Source organism: Trichosurus vulpecula, chromosome 3 (assembly GCF_011100635.1).
Source record: "Trichosurus vulpecula isolate mTriVul1 chromosome 3, mTriVul1.pri, whole genome shotgun sequence".
NCBI lineage: Eukaryota > Metazoa > Chordata > Mammalia > Diprotodontia > Phalangeridae > Trichosurus > Trichosurus vulpecula.
In genome coordinates, this window is record NC_050575.1 from 406,187,754 (window position 1) to 406,207,873 (window position 20,120).

Consider the following 20,120-nt stretch of genomic DNA (forward strand, 5'->3'; position numbering starts at 1 on the left):
GTTCTAAAAAACTAAGATTAAACAAATAACATATGTAGAAAACATTAGGGGGTTTTTTTTAACATTCATTATATCATTCAATCCTCAGAGCCGTTAGGTAGATTGTTGAGAGTATTTTTATCCCCAGTTATCCAGATGAGAAAATCTGCTTTGCTATGGACGCCCAGCATGGAACCTGGTCTGCTGACGCCAGAGCCAATGAATGGCCCAGCACAAGCAAGCGTCCACCTCCCTCTAAACAAGAGGACATTTCCGAACTGTCAAATTTATGGCTTTCTCTTTCCACCTCCCCCACCTCCACTAAAAAAACATATTGACTAAGTAAACATAGTCCCAAGCCTTAGCTTAAGCACTCTGGGACACTCCGGCCCAGCCCACTGGGGCTTATTTATATTGGAAGAAGATCAATACCCCTGGCCTCCCTGGCACAAAGGCCCTAGTAATGTTTACTTGCAATCTGTGTGTCAGACTTTAAGGGAAGGTTTGCTGCTAATTAAAGGAGTAAGTGCTTTAATCCCTGGCCTGAGGGCTTCCCAGGGAGCATTAGCAGAATTAAGAAGGAAATGAATTGTAATCCCTTTAATGTAAGCCTGGAGTTTCACGTTTCTGAGAAGAATGTCCTTCAGTGATTTCCCATCTATTAACGTGCCCAATTTGCATACAGTGTAATGTGGAGAATCCAGATTTACCTTTGTCTCTGATAATAAGAGGTGTGAGCACCAACCACATTCTGCAGTCAGTGGGATCCCAAAGCCTTTGGATGTTCTAGCTGGCCGGAGCCTAAGGGATCTTCTGGCCCTACCCCCTTTTTATTAGGAGGAAGAAACAGGAGCCCAGAGAGAGGGGACTTAGCCAGGGTCCCCAAGCTAGGGAGATAGTGAGTGCAGCTGGAATGCCAGGCTCCTGACTCCCAGCCTCAGTTCATCACGTGGCCTTCTCCCTGTTGGAGTGGTTTGGGTTTTTGTTTTTGTTTTGCTTATTTGCTTAACCAATCAATAAGCATTTATTAAGCCTCTGCAATGTACCAGACAGGTTTTGTAGGGGTAGGGAACCTGAATCCAAATGGATTCACTCAAAGGGCTGCACTTGAGGACCTAAAGGGCCACATGTGGCCTCGAGGCTGCAGGTTCCCTACCCCTGGATGGGCATTAAGAATGGTTTTGTAAAACCATTTTTAGCCTCTGGTCACAAGAGTCCTAATGGCTTGGATCTTGTGAATAATGCCCTTTGATATTGGGGTGAAGGATTGGCACTTAGGCTACAGGTGTCATTGCATCTCTCTATTTTTGTTGGGCCATGGGCCCACTGAGGATATTGAAGGTAATAGTTAAATGGCACTGGAGAAGCATCTTCTGAGGAGGACTTTTAAGAAACAAGACCAGTGTGAGCCCACCAAAGTGGGGCTCTAGTATAAAAAGACTACCATGAACTCCATTTCCTCAAAGGTTCAAGGTTTTAGTCTTCCAGGTCCACCTTCTATCGCTTGGTGGCTGGATTACTGCCCCACCCCAGAAGGAGAAGCGTCATTTTGTGAGTGTGCTCTGGCCTATAATGCCAGAGCCAGTCTGGCTGTATCTCCCCCTCGGGGTCCATCTTAAAATCAGCAACAAGTCCAATTTCAGGGACATTCTAGACTCCGAGACCACTTGCCCCTTCCTCGGAACCTCAGGAGAACTGGGGGAGAGAGGGAAATTGAGGGAGGAGGGATGGAAGCCCACAACAAGGCAACACTGGGTAAGAAAATTCCTGATTTGGACAAAGAAGATGAGGACTCTCAAGTCCATGGGGAGAATTTGGGTGACTTTGGGCAAGTCTTATCCACCTCTAGGCCACAGTTTCTCGGAAGCATCTGCAAAGTAAGGGAGTAGAACTAAGTGATCCCCAAAGATCCTCTCTATAAGTGGTTTGAGAATAATGAAGAGAGACTCCCGGTTTGCTAGAGTGCCTTCTAGGGGGGCTGGACCTGTACTTCCACTCCGTGCTGAGGGATGGGCACCTCGCTGGCATGTTACAGGAACTCTTGATGAGGCCCCAGGCTTGGGAGTGGGGCAGGGTGGGGGAGGGAGTGTATCAATAACAGCTCTTTCCTACATGTGCTCAGCCTCCAGTGACCATCCTCCCACAACTTGGGTGTCTGACTCTTTGTAACTCCATTTGGAATTTTCTTGGCAAAGATACTGGAGTGGTTTGCCATTTCCTTCTGCAACTCCTTTTGACAGATGAGGAAATGAGGCAAACAGGGTTAAGTGACTTGCCCAGGGTCACACAGCTAGTAAGTGCCTGAGGCCACATTTGAACTCAGGTCTTCCTCACTCAAGTCTTGTATTCTATACATTGTACCACCTTCCCTCTAGTTATAGGGGGCCAGTCAGAAGCTCTCTGTATTACTACAGAAAAACACATATCTCTCACCAAGGATCCAGACTATATATCGAGATCCATGGTAGGCAGTTCTGTCTGGGGTTCGCTGGATTCTCACTCCCACCCCACCCCTCTCCCACTTCACAGGAATAATATCTTATGATGATTCTAACTGGCTCTTGCTGTTCTAGGTACCAAACTGTAACAAACATCCTAGATTCATGCAAAACCCCATTTTGTGCTATTTAAAAATGTTTTAAATTATGTCTTTATTTTATTGATATCTTTTTTTTACAACCTTTATTTTTTTAATGTGTCCCAGAGAGCCATTCCTTAAAGCAGAAAACACTAAAGAGAAAATCAACCAACACAGCAAACAAGTTTAACAGCATCTGCAGTGTTCTACACCCATAGGCCCCCACCTCTGCAAAGAGAAGGAGGGAAAGGGATATATTTTAAATGTGAGCCATTAGTATTTCATATAGATTATCTCATTTAAGCCTGGAACTAATTCTTTGAGGAAAAGAGAGCAGATATTTTCATGCCCTTCTAATAGCTGAGACCTGGAAGCAGAGAGAAGATAAATCACTTGGTCAAAGCCACCCAACTAAACCAATGTACTTCCCTCTGCACAGCACTGTCTGAAATCTTATAAACAATAACGAATTATTATGAATTATCTTTGCCTTTTTCTTCCCTGTCCCTCACAGTTTGCCAATGCTGCCATTATAAATTGTCCACCCTCTCCATTGTTCTCCATTCACATGGCCACCACCCTGACTCAATCTTTCATCACCCCTAACCTGGCCTATTGTAATAGTTTCTTCTTTTTAAATTTTTTTATTGTTGTAATAGTTTCTTAAATAAATCCCCATCAAATTATCTTCCTAAATCAAAGGCCTGACTATGGTCACTCCCCTGCTCAAACACCTTCAATGGCTTTCTATCACCTATCAAATAAAATACAAAGCCATAATCACACAGCTCCAACTTATTCCCCCCTACTCTCTTCACTCTACATTCTAGCACAACTGGAGGAGCACTTGGGTCCAAGCCTATGCTGCATTCTTCCTGAGTTCTTACCAGTGACCTGTCCCCCATGCTTGGAATTCCACCTATCAGAATCCTCTTTTCTCTCTTTTTATTTATTTATTTTTTTTTTTATTCAGGACATTTATTTCAACAAACAGCTGAAACCTTGAGATGAACTCGATGCTGCAACATCTGCTCTCTTGGGTTTAGGTGTCGTTCCTTCACAGAATCCATTCCTGAATCGGCGATAGACAATTTATAGGTGCCTCATTCAACTAGTACCAGTGGTGTTCTGCTGCTTAGCCTTTGCACTACAATTATACTTTCTCTTGGGTTTAGCGGGATATCCACATTTGCTTCATGTTGCCTTCTGAAGATGGTATGGCTTAGAACCACAACAATGTGTCTTATTCCAGCACTTATCAAATGAAGACATCCCCTTCAACATCTTCCTCCTGCCGCTGGTACCAAAGAGCTTTCCTTCTTTTTTTTTTTTTAAATTTATTTTTATTTTATTTTGTTACATTTTGAGTTCTGAATTATCTCCCTTCCTCCCAACCCTGCATTAGAGAAGGCCAGTAATATATATATATGTACATGTATATATATGTATGTATGCATGTGTGTATGTGTATTTATATATAATGTGTATGTATATATGTGTTTGTATGTATGTATATGGAACCACACAACCCATACTTCCATATATCAGCTCTCTCTCTGGAGGTGGGTAGCATCTTCTTTCATAGGTCCTTCGAAGTTGATTTGAATGATCCTATTACTCAGAATAGCTTAGTCATTTGTGGTTGCTCTTCAAACAATATTGTTGCTGAATACAACATTCTCTTGGTTCTGCTCATTTCACTCAGCATTACTCATCTAACTCTTTCCATGTTTTTCTAAAATCAACCTGCTTGTCATTACTTATAGCACGGTAAGCTTCCATCACAATCATATACCACAACTTATTAGCTATTCACCACTTGATGAACATGCCCTCACTTCCCACTATTTTAATTGTCAATCTTTCTCTCATAGACAGGTTTTTCACTTTGTCAGCTTTTTGGAAGTAGGTCAGGCATACATCAATCCAGGCAACTTCTGTAAATTGCTTTGTAAACCTTTGAGTTATTATTAAGTCATTATACATTATTATATATATGTCATGATATCATATATTATTATGCTATAATTAATATAAATAGGTAAATAAATGTTAAACCAAAAGATAGTAGATTTTACATTCCTTGGCTACTTAGATGAGAGAACAGATCTGAAAGGAATTTGAAGGCACACGAGCATTAGTGAGGTCACCTGGGCTTCTTTGTTGGGGAGCACCTTGGAGAAGAATCCACTTTACACATTGACATGAAGATTGGAAAGGGGTGCCCCTTCATAGGAGAAAGAAGCCGTGGACAAGTATTCAGTAAAGCCTATCTGAGCCTTTTTAGATTTAACAGGAAGGAATGGCCCACGATGTCGGGCTAAGTTTGCCGTCACGATTCAGTTTAATTTTGTTTTAGCGGCTTGGTATTCTTCCAGTGTTTTCAAATTAAGTAAAGGGAGGAAGGAGAAAAGAGATTTATTGGAGTAACACACCATTTGTTGCCAGTGGCTTAGAATGCAGGTCCTGGGAGTCTATCTTGGCATTAAAACCCTTGCTATGCACCCAGCACTTTGTACTCTTCTGGGGTCTGGCCCCCGTTATGTTCTCTTTCTGATGTCACAATGCAGAGTTCTGTTTGTCTTTGTCCTGGATACGGCCTCCTGAGGTCAACAGACATCACACTCGCATCGGAGAACAGTCAAATCTGCCACCCAGGTAGCCTTTCCCATCTGCCCACAGACTTGCACAGAACCAGGCATTCCTTCTTTGGGGATTCTCCTGTAGCTGAGCCCTGATTCCAGGTCTGGTCTCTTTGGGATCCCTGGTTGAGTTGGCTCTGCCTAGTAACACCCATTCTAGCCCTTTGTTTTACTGGTGGATTAGATGGGCAGTGTGAGCATGACATAGAACAAACCTGTGTCAAGTCTCTTTGTTCCCCGTCACTGACCACATGACATTCAGCTATCCGCCCCCCCATCAGTCTTCATAGCTGCCATCAGCCAGTCTAAGATGAAGGGCTTTCTGCCTACCATCCCATTTTCTGATCCCAGAGCTGGAATTCTGCCCCAGTACCCAACACTTTGGCCACAGACCTACCAAGGACTGGAGATCTGTCTCTGAGCCCCAAGTTCTCGTGGCTAGGTTCCTTCCTGCTGCCAGCTGCCCAACTCCCCTGAGGCTGACCACCCACCTGCCTGGACCTTCTCCCTTTGACTGATAGGTAAAGCGGTGGAAAGGAGGACAGTGAAATGGGGAAACTGGGGAGGGTTTGCTTAGTCGGGATGGAGGTGGTCAGTGTGTGTTTTTCCTCCAACTGCTGGCATCTGCCTGCTTGCTATATCTAATTTATCTTCTCCCTAGGGCTTCCCATACATCATGAAGAGAATATTGTATCCCAGCCAGGTGAGTCTTCATGACTTTCCTTTCCCTTTTGCTCAGACATCTGGGGGATTGCTCATTGGGACATAGCTTTGCTTTTTACTTAATCCTTTCAGTGGATTTTGAGACATTCGTATGCAATTGGTACATTTTATACTAGGCAGGAAAATGGAGATTAATACTCATTGATGGAGACCTTGGTCAAATCCCTTGACATTCTCCAGGCCTAATTTACTCATGTGTAAAAAAAGGGTGTTGGGTTAGTAGATATTAACAGTTCACATTTATACAACACTTGAAGGTTTGCAAAGCACTTCACAGACATTATCTACTGATCCTCAAAACAACCCTGTGCTACAGGGGCTGCTAATATCCCCTCTTTCAGGTGAAGAAATTGAGGCTCATGATGGCTACATAATCTGCCCAGAGTCACACCACTAATAGGTGTTATGATTATTCCCTCTCTCTTTTTTTTTTTTAACTAGAGCCATGATTTCATCAGTACAGGAACACTCTCTTCCCCCAGTAAGTAATTTCTCCTGTTCTGCAAATTGTAGTTTTAGACAGTTGCTTAGCGCCCCAAGGAAATGACTTGGCCTGGGTCACACAGCCAACACGAGTTAGAGGCAGAATTTGAACTCAGGTCTTCCTGACTCCATGGCGTCTCTCTGTAAGTACTATTCCCATTCTATAGATGGCTTTGCCAATGGTGACACAGCCCGTGGGAAGTTGTGTAGTGGAAAGAACTATGGATTTGGAATTGGATGATCTGATTTGGATTCTGGCTTATTAGCCATGTGACTCTGCCTGGCCTCTATTTCCTAGAAAAATGAGGGGATTAGATGGGCTCAGGAAGGTCCCTTCCAGCTATAATCAATCATTTGACAAACATTGATGAAGGACCTGTTAGGTGCCAGGCACTGTGCTGAGCCCTGGGGATACAAAAAGAGGCAAAAGACAGTCCCTGCCCCCAAGGAGCTTACAATCTAATGTAAGCTAATAATAAACATTAATTAATAAATCAACAATCCTAAGTGTCAGAGACAGTATTTAAACCCAATTCTCCTGAGCCTAAGTCCAGTGCTTTTTCCACTGTATAGATTATATCTTAGGGGTGGGGAAGGAAGGAATAAGCATTTATACAGTACCTACTATGTGCCAGGCACTGTGCTAAGCAATTTACCATTATCATCTCATTTGGTCCTAACAACCCTGGAAGGTGCTATTATTATCCCCATTTTACAGTTGAGGAAACTGAGACAGGCAGAGGTTAAGTGACTTTTGCTGGGTCACACGGCTTGGCAGTGCCTGAGGCTGGATTTGAACTCAGGTCCTCCTGATTCCAGGCCCACTGGCTCTATCCATTGAGCCATCAGCTGCCTCCATGGGTGGGGAACAGGCCAAGGAGAAAGGATTGTTACAGCGCCTTCTGGTTTCCAAATATTTAATATCTGTTATGTCATTCAGTCCTCACAACAACCCCCAGAAGGTAAGTACAGATATTCTTCCCATTCTACAGATGAGAAAATTAAAACCCAGAGCAGTCAAATGATTTCCCTAATACCCCCATAGCTGGTAAATGACCAGTGCCAAGGTAGGAATATAGAACTCACAGTGGGGAAGTCTTTACCCTATGCCATGGCTACAGCAAAGAGGTACCAACAATAATAACAAAAGTCTGATCTGGCAGCAAATAATGTTGGCGTTTCCAATCAATCAATAAATATTTATGAAGTGCCTACTATGTGCCAGGCACTAAGTGCTGGGCAGACCATCAGGTGGCATTCTTCTTTACTTTATCCATTCATTCATTCATTCATTCATTTATTTATTTATATTTTATTATATATTTGCAGGCACGTGTGTCTTTGAGTATGTACAAAAGTTCCTACATGGCTGACTACAAGGACTTCAGTAATTATATACCCCATCTGGAAAATCCTGAGGAGGTACATGGGACATCCATGGGGTTTGGTTCCCCCTCCCGCCTATTCTTTATTTTCTTTTTTCATTGAAGTAACTGTCTGATCTTCATCTCATTAGGAACAGGAGAATATTGTAGACTACCATCATGCAGCATTGGGCAGTCAACTTCAGTAGCACACAGAACTTAATTACACACACACACATACACACATGGGATTTCAGGAGCCACAGCATTCCCACATATTCTCCATAATGGAGAGAAGCTTAGTCACTATCAAGGAAGGACTAAGAGGAAACACTTGGGACCCAGAGGACATAGAAAGCTCCAGGGATGGGATGAGGGATCAAATGAAGGCCAGCATCCTGGCACCCCTAGGACTCAGGGCTGGAAGGGACCTTGGAGATCATTGGATTCAACCCTTTCTTTCAAAAAGGGTGAAAAAATGATTTTGACAGTAATCTGTCAAGTCACTTGAGTGAAACACTGATTCATTGCCCACCAGATGCCAAGTACCATGCTAGGCATAGGGACAAAAAGACCAACAAAAAAAATAAAGGAAAAAAATCCCTGCCCTCCAGGATCTTGTATTCCAACCTTAGGGCTGAGGTTCAGGGACAGAATTAGAAATGAAAGATGGGAAAGAGACAAGGTAGCAGCATAGCCCTGAAGGAATTAGAGTATCTGGAAGAAAGTCAAGTCAGACACTCAGGCACAAGAGGTCAAAGCTAAAAGCCAATTCATTGGTACTGAGATGCAAGGACCTGGCTGAATCACAGGGTAACAAGTCCAGAGCCTTGAAAACAGAAGGGCAGGTGAGAGCAGGGTGGGTGGCAAGGCTGATGGCCCAAATTGGGAGCTAGCAGAGGTTCTCATGCCTAGGATGACCTTGGTCCCCAAGTCTGTGACAGGTGGCAGCCACGATACTCAGAGGGGCAAAGGGCCAAAATGTCACAAGGGCACAAGGTTTAGACCTGAAAGGGGACATCCAGTATAGGTCCATTTTATGGAGGAAGAAATTGAGACCCAGAGAGGTTGATTTGCCCCACATCACATGGTGAATAGCAGAACTAGGATTTGAAATCTTTTGGGTCTTAGAACTCCAAGTCCCAGGCCCTTCAGACCCATATCGTAACGTACACATTAATAGCTTAATTCAACCTTAGAGTTACTATACCAGAATCAATTGGTCATGATCAACTGGAAAAGACTTGGCTATTCTGATCAGTAATCAAAGCCAACTCTGAAGGACTCGTGATGAATCATGCCATCTACCTCTAGAGAGAGAACTGATGAATTCAGAGTGATGCAGGATCATTGTTTTCCACTTTATTTTTCTTTCTTTTGTGAAATGGCTAATTCAGAAATATGCTTTGCATGATTTCACTTCTATAATTGATATCATACTGTTTGTCTTCTTTTTTTATAATTCTAATCTTAATAGAATTAATTTTTAAAATTTAATTTGATGTATTTTTGTTACATTTTAAGTTCTAAACTGTCTCCCTCTCCACCCCTTACTCCACCATTTGACACAGATTACATATATGTGTGTATAAAACTATACTATATATACTTACATTTATTAATTCTTTCTCTGGAGGTGGGTGATCTGAGTATTCAGAGTAAGTTGTTCCTTCCAGCTCCTACTAGTGGCTTCTTTTCAAAGGTTAACTTCCAACTGCTCTGGATTTTTCTTTTTTTTTCTAACCTTTTAAACAATTTCCAATTAGCAAGCATATATTTTCTCTCCATCCCACTTCCCCTACTGGAAAAAATAGAAGGAAGAAAAAGAAAAAAAAACCTTCCTGACAAATAGACATAGTCTAACAAAACAAATTCCCAAGCTGGCTGTATCGAAAAATAAATGTCTCATTCTAAATCAATCTTAAGGCCATCTCTCCAGAGGGGCGTAGCACTGTTGGTCCTCTGAAATTGGTCATTGCATTAATCAGAGCTCTTAAGTCTTTCAAAGTTGTTTGTCTTTTCAGTGTTCTTGCTGTTGTATAAATTTTTCTCTTGGGTTTGCTTACTTCACTCTGCCTGAACTGGTGCAGATCCTTCACTCCTTCCTTTGTCCCTCCATACTTCCTTCCTTCCTTCCTTCCTTTCTTTCTTCCTTCCCTCCTTCCCTCCATTCCTCCCTCCTTCCTTCCTTCCTTCCTTCCTTCCTTCCTTCCTTCCTTCCTTCCTTCTTCTTTCCTTCCTTTCCTTTCTCCCTCCTTTCTTCCCTTCTTCTCACCTTTTCCACTTCCTTCCCTTTCATCATTTAGCTGGGTCAAAAAGCATTCATACATCATTTGGTTAACTTATGGGCATAGCTCCAAATTGCTTTCCAGAATGGCTGGAACAATTCACGGCTCAACCAACAGGGCGTTAATGTTCCTTTTTTTCTGGAACTCCTCCAGTATTGATCACTTTCCTTTTTTCTCATTGGCTAGGCTGATGGTTGTAAGGTGAAACTTCACAGTTGTTTGAATGTGCATTTATCTAATTAGTAGTGATCTGGAACCTTTTTTTTCATATGGCTGTTGATAGTTTGGATTTCCTTTGAAAGCTGTTCATATCTTTTGACCATTTCTCAACTGGAGAATGGGTCTTATTCTGATACATTTGAATCGATTCTTTATATATGCTGGAAATGAGAGCTTTATCAATGAAACTTGCTGCAAAGATTTTTTCCAGTTAGCTGTTTGTTTCCCTTACAATTTTAGCTGCATTGGTTTTGTCTGTGCAAGCTATTTAAATTCAATATAATCAAAATTGTCCATTTTATATGCTGTGATCTCCTCTAACCCAACTCTTCCCATCCATAGATCCAAAATAAAATGTCTTCCCTGTTTCTCTAATTTTTTAATCATGTGACATTTTCTTTCTAAAGCTAAATTATATATTCATTTGGAGCTTATCTGGGTATATCATGTAAGCTGTTGGTCTAAGCCTAATTTCTGTCAGACTGCTGTCTGATTTTATTTTACCTTGGTTGTTTTTTTTAAGCGGTTTTTAACAAACAGTAAATCCTTACTGAAGTGCTGATGTTTGGGGGTTTGTCAAACACTAGGTTACTAGGTTTATTTGTTTCTGTATGTTGTGTACCTAATATCTTCTACCAATTAATCTACTTTTTAACTAGTACAAAATCATTTTGATGGTTGTTTCTTTGTAATATAGTTTGAGATCTGGTGTTCTTCCATTACTCAACTCTTTTTTATTACTTTTCTTAAGATTCTTGACCTTTTGTTGATCCAGATTATTTTTATTATTTTTATCTCATATTACAAGTTAATCTTTTGGTAGTTTAATTGATGTGACTGAATAAACAAATTAAATTGGGTAGTATTGTCATCTTTATTATATTGGTTCGGCTTACCCATGAACAATAAATATTTCTGCCATTATTTAGATCTGTCTTTATTTCTATTAAAAGTGCTCAATAGCTATATTTATATAGTTCCCATGTGTGTCTTGAAGGTGAATAGATCCTTCAATATTGTGTACATGCTGTTGTTATTTTAAATGGAATTTCTCTATCTCTTTAGGCTGGGTTTTGTTGGTAATGCATAAAAATGCTGATGATTTACATGGATTTATTTCACATGCTACAACTTTGCTGAAGTTATTAATGGTGCTGATATTTTAGTTTGCTCTGGTGTTCTCTAAATAAGCCATGTCATTGCAAACAAGTGATAGCACTGTTCCCGCTTTGCTTATGCTTATTTCTTCCATTTTTTTCTTGTTGTTGCTATCGTGACTTTATCTTGTATATGTCTATTTGCACATATGTTGCTTTCTCCATTAGAATTTGTAAGCTCCTTGAGCAGAGACTATTCTTGCTTTGCTTTGGAACCATGAAGACCTTGGGTTTTCTGACCCATATTGGCTGGATGACCCAATTAACCTCTCTGTGTTCTAGACAGCTCTTTAAAGCTGTGGACAAGCTGCCAACCTTCACTGATGGAGGAAGGAAATCATCCCTCTGGTCGAACCTCTTCTATTACAGATGAGGAAACTAAGGCTCAAAAAAGTTAGTGACTTGGCCAACTCAGAGCATAGCTAATTAATTAGAGCAAGATGATATAAATCTCAAGACTATTAGTAGTTCCACCATCACACTTTCCCTCCTTGGAAACCAGGGTGCAGATTTCTAAAGAGAGGTCAGCCAGATTCTTGGAGGGCTTTCATCTTGAGAGGACCCTTTCCCTTTTTAAGCTCAGTTAGTCAGTCAACAAGCAGTTATTAAGCCCTTTCCATGTGCCAAGTACTGTGATAAGTACTGAAGATACAAAGAAAGGTAAACCCCTTATACACAGACCACATTCTCAGGGAGCTTCCATTCTACAGGGCAGGATATCATGTAAATAACCAGGTACCTACTAGATATACAGAATAGATGTAATATAATGTCAGATAGAAGGAGTGAGCAGCTGGGGTCGGGGAGGGAATAAAGAAAGGCTTCCTGTGCAAGTTGGGATTCCAATTGAGTCTTAAAGGAAGACAAGGGTAAAAAGAGAAAGGATTCTAGGCATGGCAAACAGCCAAGGCAAAGACTCCGAGGTGGGAGATGCACCATTATGTTTGAGAAGCAGCAAGAAAGTGAGTGACAAATGAATTGTACGACCCTGGAAAAAAAATGTGAAGTAGGTGACCCCTTCCTCCTTTCAGCACTTGATTTGTATCTGCTTTGATTCCACAGCAACGGAGGGCTGAAGTTCAGTTACGGGAAAAAGAATTTTGCCCAGCTGTTCCCACGTCTACACTGAAGCTGACGAAAGGATACCCAGCTTTCAGCGATGGCCAAATGACAACAAGAGAACTAGAGCCCTGTGCCTTCTCTCAGGAACAAGCCCAGAAGGCCCCTCAGGCACAGACCAGAATCGGCCCTAGTGATTACCATCGTTCCTTGGACCCGAGAAAGATCCCAGATTTCAAAACTAGGTATCAGCCTAAGATATTTCCAAAGCCCATAGTGCTTGATTATCCACTTCCTGAGATTGGTGAACACAGTGAACCGAATGACACACAATTCCCTTCAGATCAGAAAGCTCTCCCGTTTCGATGGGGACCCTTGGAACCATTTTACCTATAGTAACCTTGAGAGTCCAACAGAAAGCCAGTAGGAGAGAATACTATGCAACAGTCACTGTTTAACTCCCTTGGAGAGCAGGGGTCAGAATTTAAATAAAACTTGAAGTGCAACTTACAGCTCTGTTCCCGTTTTCCTTTAGCTTGCCTCGTGGAGCTATCGCCAAGTATACCACACCATGATGCTCATCACTGGGGGAGTGCTAATAAAATGGGAGGCAGGATGTCACATTAGAAAGAGGACTGACCACATTTCAAGTACAGGGCTTCAAGTCTTGGTTCAACTCTCTGTTTGACCTTAGATAGTTGCTTCACCTCTCTAAAGCCTCATCTGTAAAAGGAAAGAGTTGTATCACATGAACTCCAAGATGGCTTCCAATTCTAAACCTATGAGACCATGATTTGAAGACTAAAAATCCTTCCTTCTTTCTTTCCTTCCCTTCTTTCTTCTTTCCTCCCTTCTCTCCTTCCTTTCTTCCCTCCTTCCTTCCTTCTTTCCATCCTTTCTGCCCTCCTTCCTAGGGTAAGGACTTACTGGAGAGGAGGAAGAGTGACCTGGAGGTTCACAGATGAAGGGTGATGTAGACAAAATGGAGTAAATTTTAAAGGAGTTGGTCAACAAACATTTATTGGCTGCCTTGTAGATTAAATAAGTGCCTACTATGTGCTAAGGGCTGGGGATTGTTGCAACAATTCGGCTAGCAGCTGCTGTGGGGCGAAAGACCAACACAAGCCCAACGACAAGAATGCTGCCGGCATAGGTTCTTTTGATCTGCTTTACTAAGGAAAGCAACGTTAAGGGGTTAACAATCTTATTTCAATCCAACATACAAATATCATTCACTTAGTTCAGGGGAAAAAGCCAGCACCCTGAACTTCAGAGCAAATACAAACAAATTACAAAGATACATTATAAACAGACCAAATACAATTCATAGTTACCAAGAAGGTATCAACGTCTGGGTTCACAAGCTGGAGGGCTCTTAACTACAACTGCCCAGAGTCTCCACATCAACACTCCGCCAAGAGTGAGAGCCCCAAGCAAATACCTCTATTCTCTCTTTTTATACAGTCTTTGGACGTCATCAAACGTCATCTGAGCAACCAGAACTTAGGCGCCTACTATTGGCTCTGGTCTTAGCAACTCCCCTTAGGACCCTGAGGGCTTCATGCCCACATAGGCTTAGCACCTAGTAATTAGGGGTTTGGGCCTGGGGCTTTGCACTTAGTAAGACTCAATCAATATCATTCTGAAACAGTAAGGAAGTTCCACCTCAGTTACCAATGCAGGAACATAAAGAAATGCACAAGAGAATCCCTGATCTCAAGGAGCTCAGTCTAACGAAGGATACAACATGCCAACAACTGTGTACAAACACTATGCAGACAGGATAAATTGGAGAGAATCAACAGAAGGAAGGCACTAATGTTAGGGAGAATGCAGAAAGGCTCCCTATGGAGGATGGGATTGTAACTAAGATTTGAAGAAAGCCAGGAAAGCCAGGAGGTAGAGATGAAGAAGGAGAGACTTCTAGGCATGGCGGATAGATAGCCAATGAAAAGGTCAAGAGTCCAGAGACCCAGTGTCTCGTGTAAGGAACAGCAGTGTCATTGGATAGGAGAGTAAGTGAAGGGGAATAAGGTAAGACTGGAAAGGTAGAAAGGGGCCAGGTCCAAAGGGCTTTACACACCAAACAGAAGAATACTTTTATATATGACCCTGAAGGTGATAAGGAGCCATCAGAGTTTACTGAATAGGGAGGAGGTGATTGACATGGTCAGACCTGTATTTTATAAAGATCAATTAGCTGAGCCTGAGTATGGATTAGAGTGGGGAGGAGATGGGCCAGGGAAACCCACTGGGGTCTACCATCATAGTCCAGGTGTGAGGTGATGAGAGTCCTCACCAGGATAGTGGCAGTGTTAGAGGAAAGAAGAGGGCATGTTGGAGAGATTTGTCAAAGGTAGAAGTGGATTATTCAGTGATGGAAGAAGAGGAAGGGTCTGAAAGTATCAGTGGGGATTAAGCAGGAGGCAAACTCCTTCCTCCGTTCCTGTGTGTCAGGAGGGTCTGACAGACACAGAAATGAGCCTTGGAGAGGGCACTAACAATTGGGGGCGGATCTTCAGGAGAAAGCTAGGTTTCAGTGAGCCACCCCTGGTGATGGAAAAGATGTGAGAGGAAAAGATTTTAAGATAAAAAGCCATTGAGAAGGGTTCTAGATGGCACAGTAGTGTCTTTGAACACTCTACTATATTCCAATGGGAATAATTTACCCAAGCTTCAGTTTCTTCCTCTGCCGAAAAGGAATAATAAAACCCCGTTCCTCAATGATTTGGGTCTGATCAGTTGGAGTTGGTGGTCTCCAGCTACACAAAGGCAGTGATGTCCAAAGTGGAAAGTGGGAGGTGGGGTGGGAGTGAGGCTAGGATTACCATCCTTCCCAGGGGGGCTGGTGCTGAATCTGCTATGTTGACCAATCAGAAGATGGAAGAGAGGTAGCATCTCACCCTCTCAGTGTTCATCAGTCCTGAGGAACCTGTACGCAGGTCAAGAAGCAACAGTTAGAACCAAACATGGAACAGTTGACTGGTTTAAGATTAGAAAAGGAGTATGACAAGGCTGTACATTGTCACCTTATTTATTTAACTTATATGCAGAGGACATTATGTGAAATGCCCACCTAGAGGAAATAAAAACGCTCTGATGACAGAAAGTAGAGAGGAATTAAGAAGCCTCTTGATGAGAGTGAAGTAGAAGAGGAAAGTATAAAAGCTGCTTGAAGCTTAATTCCCCCAAATCCTAATATCTTGGCAACTGGTCCCATCACTTCCTGGCAAATAAGAGGGAGAAGAAATGGAAGCAGTGTCAGATCACAGCAGATGGCAATCACATCCATGAAATTAAAAAATACATGTTCCTTGGTAAATCTGGAGGGCATACTAAAAAGCAGAGAAATCACCTTGAAACAAAGATCCACAGAGTAAAAGCCATGGTTTTTCCAGGAGTATTGTATGATGGTGAGAGCTGGGGTACAAGGAAAGCTGAAAGCTGCAGAATCAAAGCAGTTCTGGAGAAGACTTTTGAAAGTCTGTTGGACTGCATCAAATTAGTCAGTAACTGAAGAAATTAATTCAGACTATTCTCTGGAAGGTCAAATACTGAAGCTTAAATACTTTGGCCACGTAATAAGGAGACAGGATTCATTGGAAAAGACCCTGATGTTGTGAATGATTGAAGGCAAAAGGAAAAGGGGACGGCGGAGGATGAGAAGGATGGATCGTGTCATGGAAGCAATGAACATGAATTTAGAAGGGCCTGGTGTGCTGTGGCCCATGGGATCACAAAGAGCCAGACGTGACTGAACAACAACAACATGGTCTCCATATTGCAATAGGCAAATATAAAACCTTCTGTTTGCTGTGTAAAGCTCTTCTTCACCTGACCCCCTGCCTCTTTTCAGTCTTTTTACATCTTATTCCCCCACAGGTACTCTCCAATGCAGTGCCACTGACTGCCTCGCTCTTTCTGACACCCAACCCTCCACCTCTCAGCTCCCGGCATTTTCACTGACTGTTCCCCCATACCTGGCTCTCCTTTCTCATCTCTGCCTTCTGGCTTTTCTGGCTTTTTAAAGTCTCATCTCTTTTTGAAACACCACCACTCAGCATCAGCGTCCAGCACACCTTAGCGCACACATTAAACACCTAATGTTTATAGATCTCTGCCAAGGTCCTTCCTTCTACAAGAAGTCTTTACTCAATTCTCCTTAATCTTAGTGCCTTCCCTCTGAAACGATCTCGGATTTATCCCATGTTGACATGTTGTCTCCACAATTAAATTGTGAACTCCTACAGAGCAGAGATTGTCTTTTGCCTTTCTGTCTGCGGCATTTGGCAGGGCATAGTTAAGGCTCCAGCTAGGTGGGGAAGAGAATAAGCATTTATATACTAAACTCTTTACAAATATCATGTCATTTGATCCACTTAGCAACCCTGAAAGGAAGGTGCTTTAATTATCCAAATTTCACAGTTGAGGAAACTGAGATAAGCAAATAAGTGACTTGCCCAGGGTCACACAGCCAGGTCATGTTGGGGGTCTCATTTGAACTCAGGTCTGGGTGATTCCAGACCCAGTACACTATCTCCTGCAGATAAAGCTCTGGGCCTGCAGTCAGTCCAAATCCTCCTTCAGACATGTTAGCCGATTGACCCGGGCAAGGCACTTCACCGGCAGCTAGGTGGGGAAGTAGATAGAGTTCTGGGATTGGAGTCAGAAAGATTCATCTTCCTGAGTCTAAATCCAGGTTCAGACACTTATAAGCTGTGTGACCTTGGGCAAGTCACTTCACCCTGTTTGCCTCAGTTTCCTCATCTGGAAAATGAGCTGGACAAGGAAATGGTGAACCATTCCTGTATCTCTGCCAAGGAAACCCCAAATGGGGTCATCATGAAGATTTGGAGACAGATGAAACTACTGAACAATACTCTGCCTCAGTTTCCTCCCCAGTAAATTGAGGATAATAATAGCACCTACCTCCCAGGATTATTGTGAGGATCAAATGAGATATTTGTAAAGCACTTTGCAAACCTTAAAGCATTCTATAAATGCTTGTTTCTAGTTACATAATTAATAACCACTTGCTAGAACACATCAAGCGCTTAAGAAATATTGACTAATTAACGACTAGTGTAAAATGCATAAAGAAACAAATGAACATATAGGGTAGTAGTTTGTGCTCAGAGATTTTTATGGATAAAGGTACACGGTCAAACAGTGTTGGCAATCGCTTCCTAAAGGAAGCCGAGGCATCGTAATTATGTGTGTAGATATCCTTTCCCAGTCACTAGATTAAAAGCTTCTTAAGGACTGTGACTATAACTTTCCTTTACTTATTCGACAGTTATTCGTTGTCTACTGAGTTTGAAGTGCAGAGAAAGATTGTCTATTTAGATAAAAATGGAGAGATACACAGATAACTAATTCACATAATTGTGCATTAATTGCATTGTCGTTCAGTCATGCCCTACTCTGTGCCATTTGGGGTTTTCTTGGCAAAGACACTGAAGTGGCTTGCCATTTCCTTCTTATTTTACAGATGGGAAAACTGAGGCAAGGAGGGTTAAGTGACTCACCCAGGGTCACACAGCTAGCAAGTATCTGAAGCTGGATTTGACCTCAAGTTTTTCTGACTCCAGGCTTGGGGTTCTATCTACTGCGCCACCTAGTGGCTCCTGTAATTGAATTAGAGGTACAAAAACCAGGTAGGATTGTGGTCAAGAGCCAAATTGCTTTATATATATTTTATATTTCACTCTCAGCAAGGATGCAGTTTCCCCCTCCCACTCCACAAATGGAATGTAAACTTGAGCACAGGGGCACTGTTTCATTTCTCCCTTTCTATCCCTAACCACCACCACCATGCCAGGCACACAACAGACCATTACTAAACATTTATTGAATGGACAGATGGATAAATCTCTCCTAGCCCCATACCTAATACTTAGTAGGACCTTGATAATAAAATGTGAGTTTCTAGAGAGCAGGTATTGTTTCATTGTTTTTGTTTGAAACCTAAGAGCCTAGCACTGTGTCTGGTACATACAGGAAAGAAAGAAAGAAAGGATGGAAAGAAGGAAGGAAGGAAGGAAGGAAGGAAGGAAGGATGGAAGGAAGAGAGAAAGAAAGAAAGATAGAAAGAAAGAAAGAAGGGAGGGAGGGAGGGAGGAAGAAAAAGGAAGAAAGATAGAAAGAAAGAAGGCAGGGAGGGAGGAAGAAAGAAAGGAAGAGAAAGAAAGAAAGATAGAAAGAAAGAAGGGAGGAAGGAAGGGAGGAAGGGAGGGAGGAAGAAAGAAAAAAAGGAAGAAAGAAAAAGAAAGGAAGGAAGGAAGAAAAAAAGAAAAAGAAAGAAAGAAAAAGAGAAAGGAAGGGAGAGAAAAAGAAAAAGAAAGGAGAGAGAGAGAAAGAGAAAGGAAGGAAGAAAGAAAAATGTTTGTGGATTGTTTATACTTATATATTCATTACTTATTCAATACTTATTGAGTCATTGACATTGGAACTCCCGAGAAAGCTGCTGATAGAAGTTTCCCAGGAATTGGTCCATTGAGTTACACCAGTGGCAATTTAGGGGGTTTTGACAAAGTCTAGAGCCATTCCTTAGGATTTTTAATATCAAAGGTGCCTCTGTGGAGGCAGAACAAAGGCCGATCCTCATTAATGGGGTAGCCCCCATAAAGGAATTTTTGTGCTGAGAGAGGCATGACTTGTGGTTTTGTTCTTCTGGGGACCAGAGGGTCCATTAGCTTTGGTGCTGCCTCCATTGTGGGCTCAGGAGAAGGAGACCCAAAACTTTAATGCCTCTCCCTTAGGAGAAGGGAGTAGGGCTCAGTTATCAGATAAATTAGGCCTCTGTTGGACTCTTCCTGGCTCCTGTTCTGAGGTTTTCTCTTCATTTGGGTTGTTCTTCCCAGGCACCAGACTAAGCACAGATCAGCACTGGATACAGTGACCCAACATGGGGGACAGCCTGGGCAAGAGAAAGGAGATGGAAGACAGAATGTCTCGTACAGGCAACAGCCAACAGACTAGACTAGACTCTAAAGACAAGGACAGAAAGTATGTGAAAGGGAGTGATAGAAAACCAGAAAGGGAGGTGAGAGTCTAGATTTGGAGGGCTTTAAAAACTAAGCTGAGGTTGTATTTTATCCCAGAGGATCTGGGGAAGATTTTGGAGGTGGATGATGACTTCATTGGAGAGGGATGTGTAATGGGGCATCCAGTGGCTTGGGGGAAAGGTGAGGTGGGCTTAAACCAGGGCAGAGACTAACTGTGTTAGTGCAAAGAAGGGGCTGGAAGTGAATGGAGAGATGTGGGAGACAGGATAGATAAAGATTTGGCAAGTGACTGGATAGAGGGGTGAGGGAGAAGGAAGAATCAAAGGTAACTGAGGCTCTGAACCTCAGTGCCTAGGAAGACCATGGTACCTTCGATAGGAATAAAGAAGCCTGGCTTCTTCTGCACAGCTTCGGTGGGAATTATAATTTTAGACATATTGAATTTGAATAACTCAACCCCTCTTAATTCTAGTGCCTTCCCTCAGTTAATTATTTCCTTTTGATCCCATATATAGCTTGCTTTCCATATATTTGCATGCAGTCTCCTGATTTAGATCATAAGCTCCTTGAGGGCAGGGACTGTCTTTTGCCCCCCCCCCACCTTTTTTTTTTGTATCCCAC

At 42.3% G+C, this 20,120-nt stretch overlaps 1 protein-coding gene across 1 annotated transcript; it reads left to right on the forward strand.

Annotated features, from left to right (window-relative positions):
* The first annotated feature begins 5,509 nt into the window (after positions 1-5,509).
* TEX37 (testis expressed 37) lies at positions 5,510-12,928 on the forward strand. The gene is given in 4 exon segments (XM_036748510.1): positions 5,510-5,620; positions 5,861-5,902; positions 7,735-7,827; positions 12,496-12,928. Coding segments are annotated over 4 exon segments (639 nt in total). The 3' UTR covers positions 12,889-12,928.
* The last annotated feature ends 7,192 nt before the right edge of the window (positions 12,929-20,120 follow it).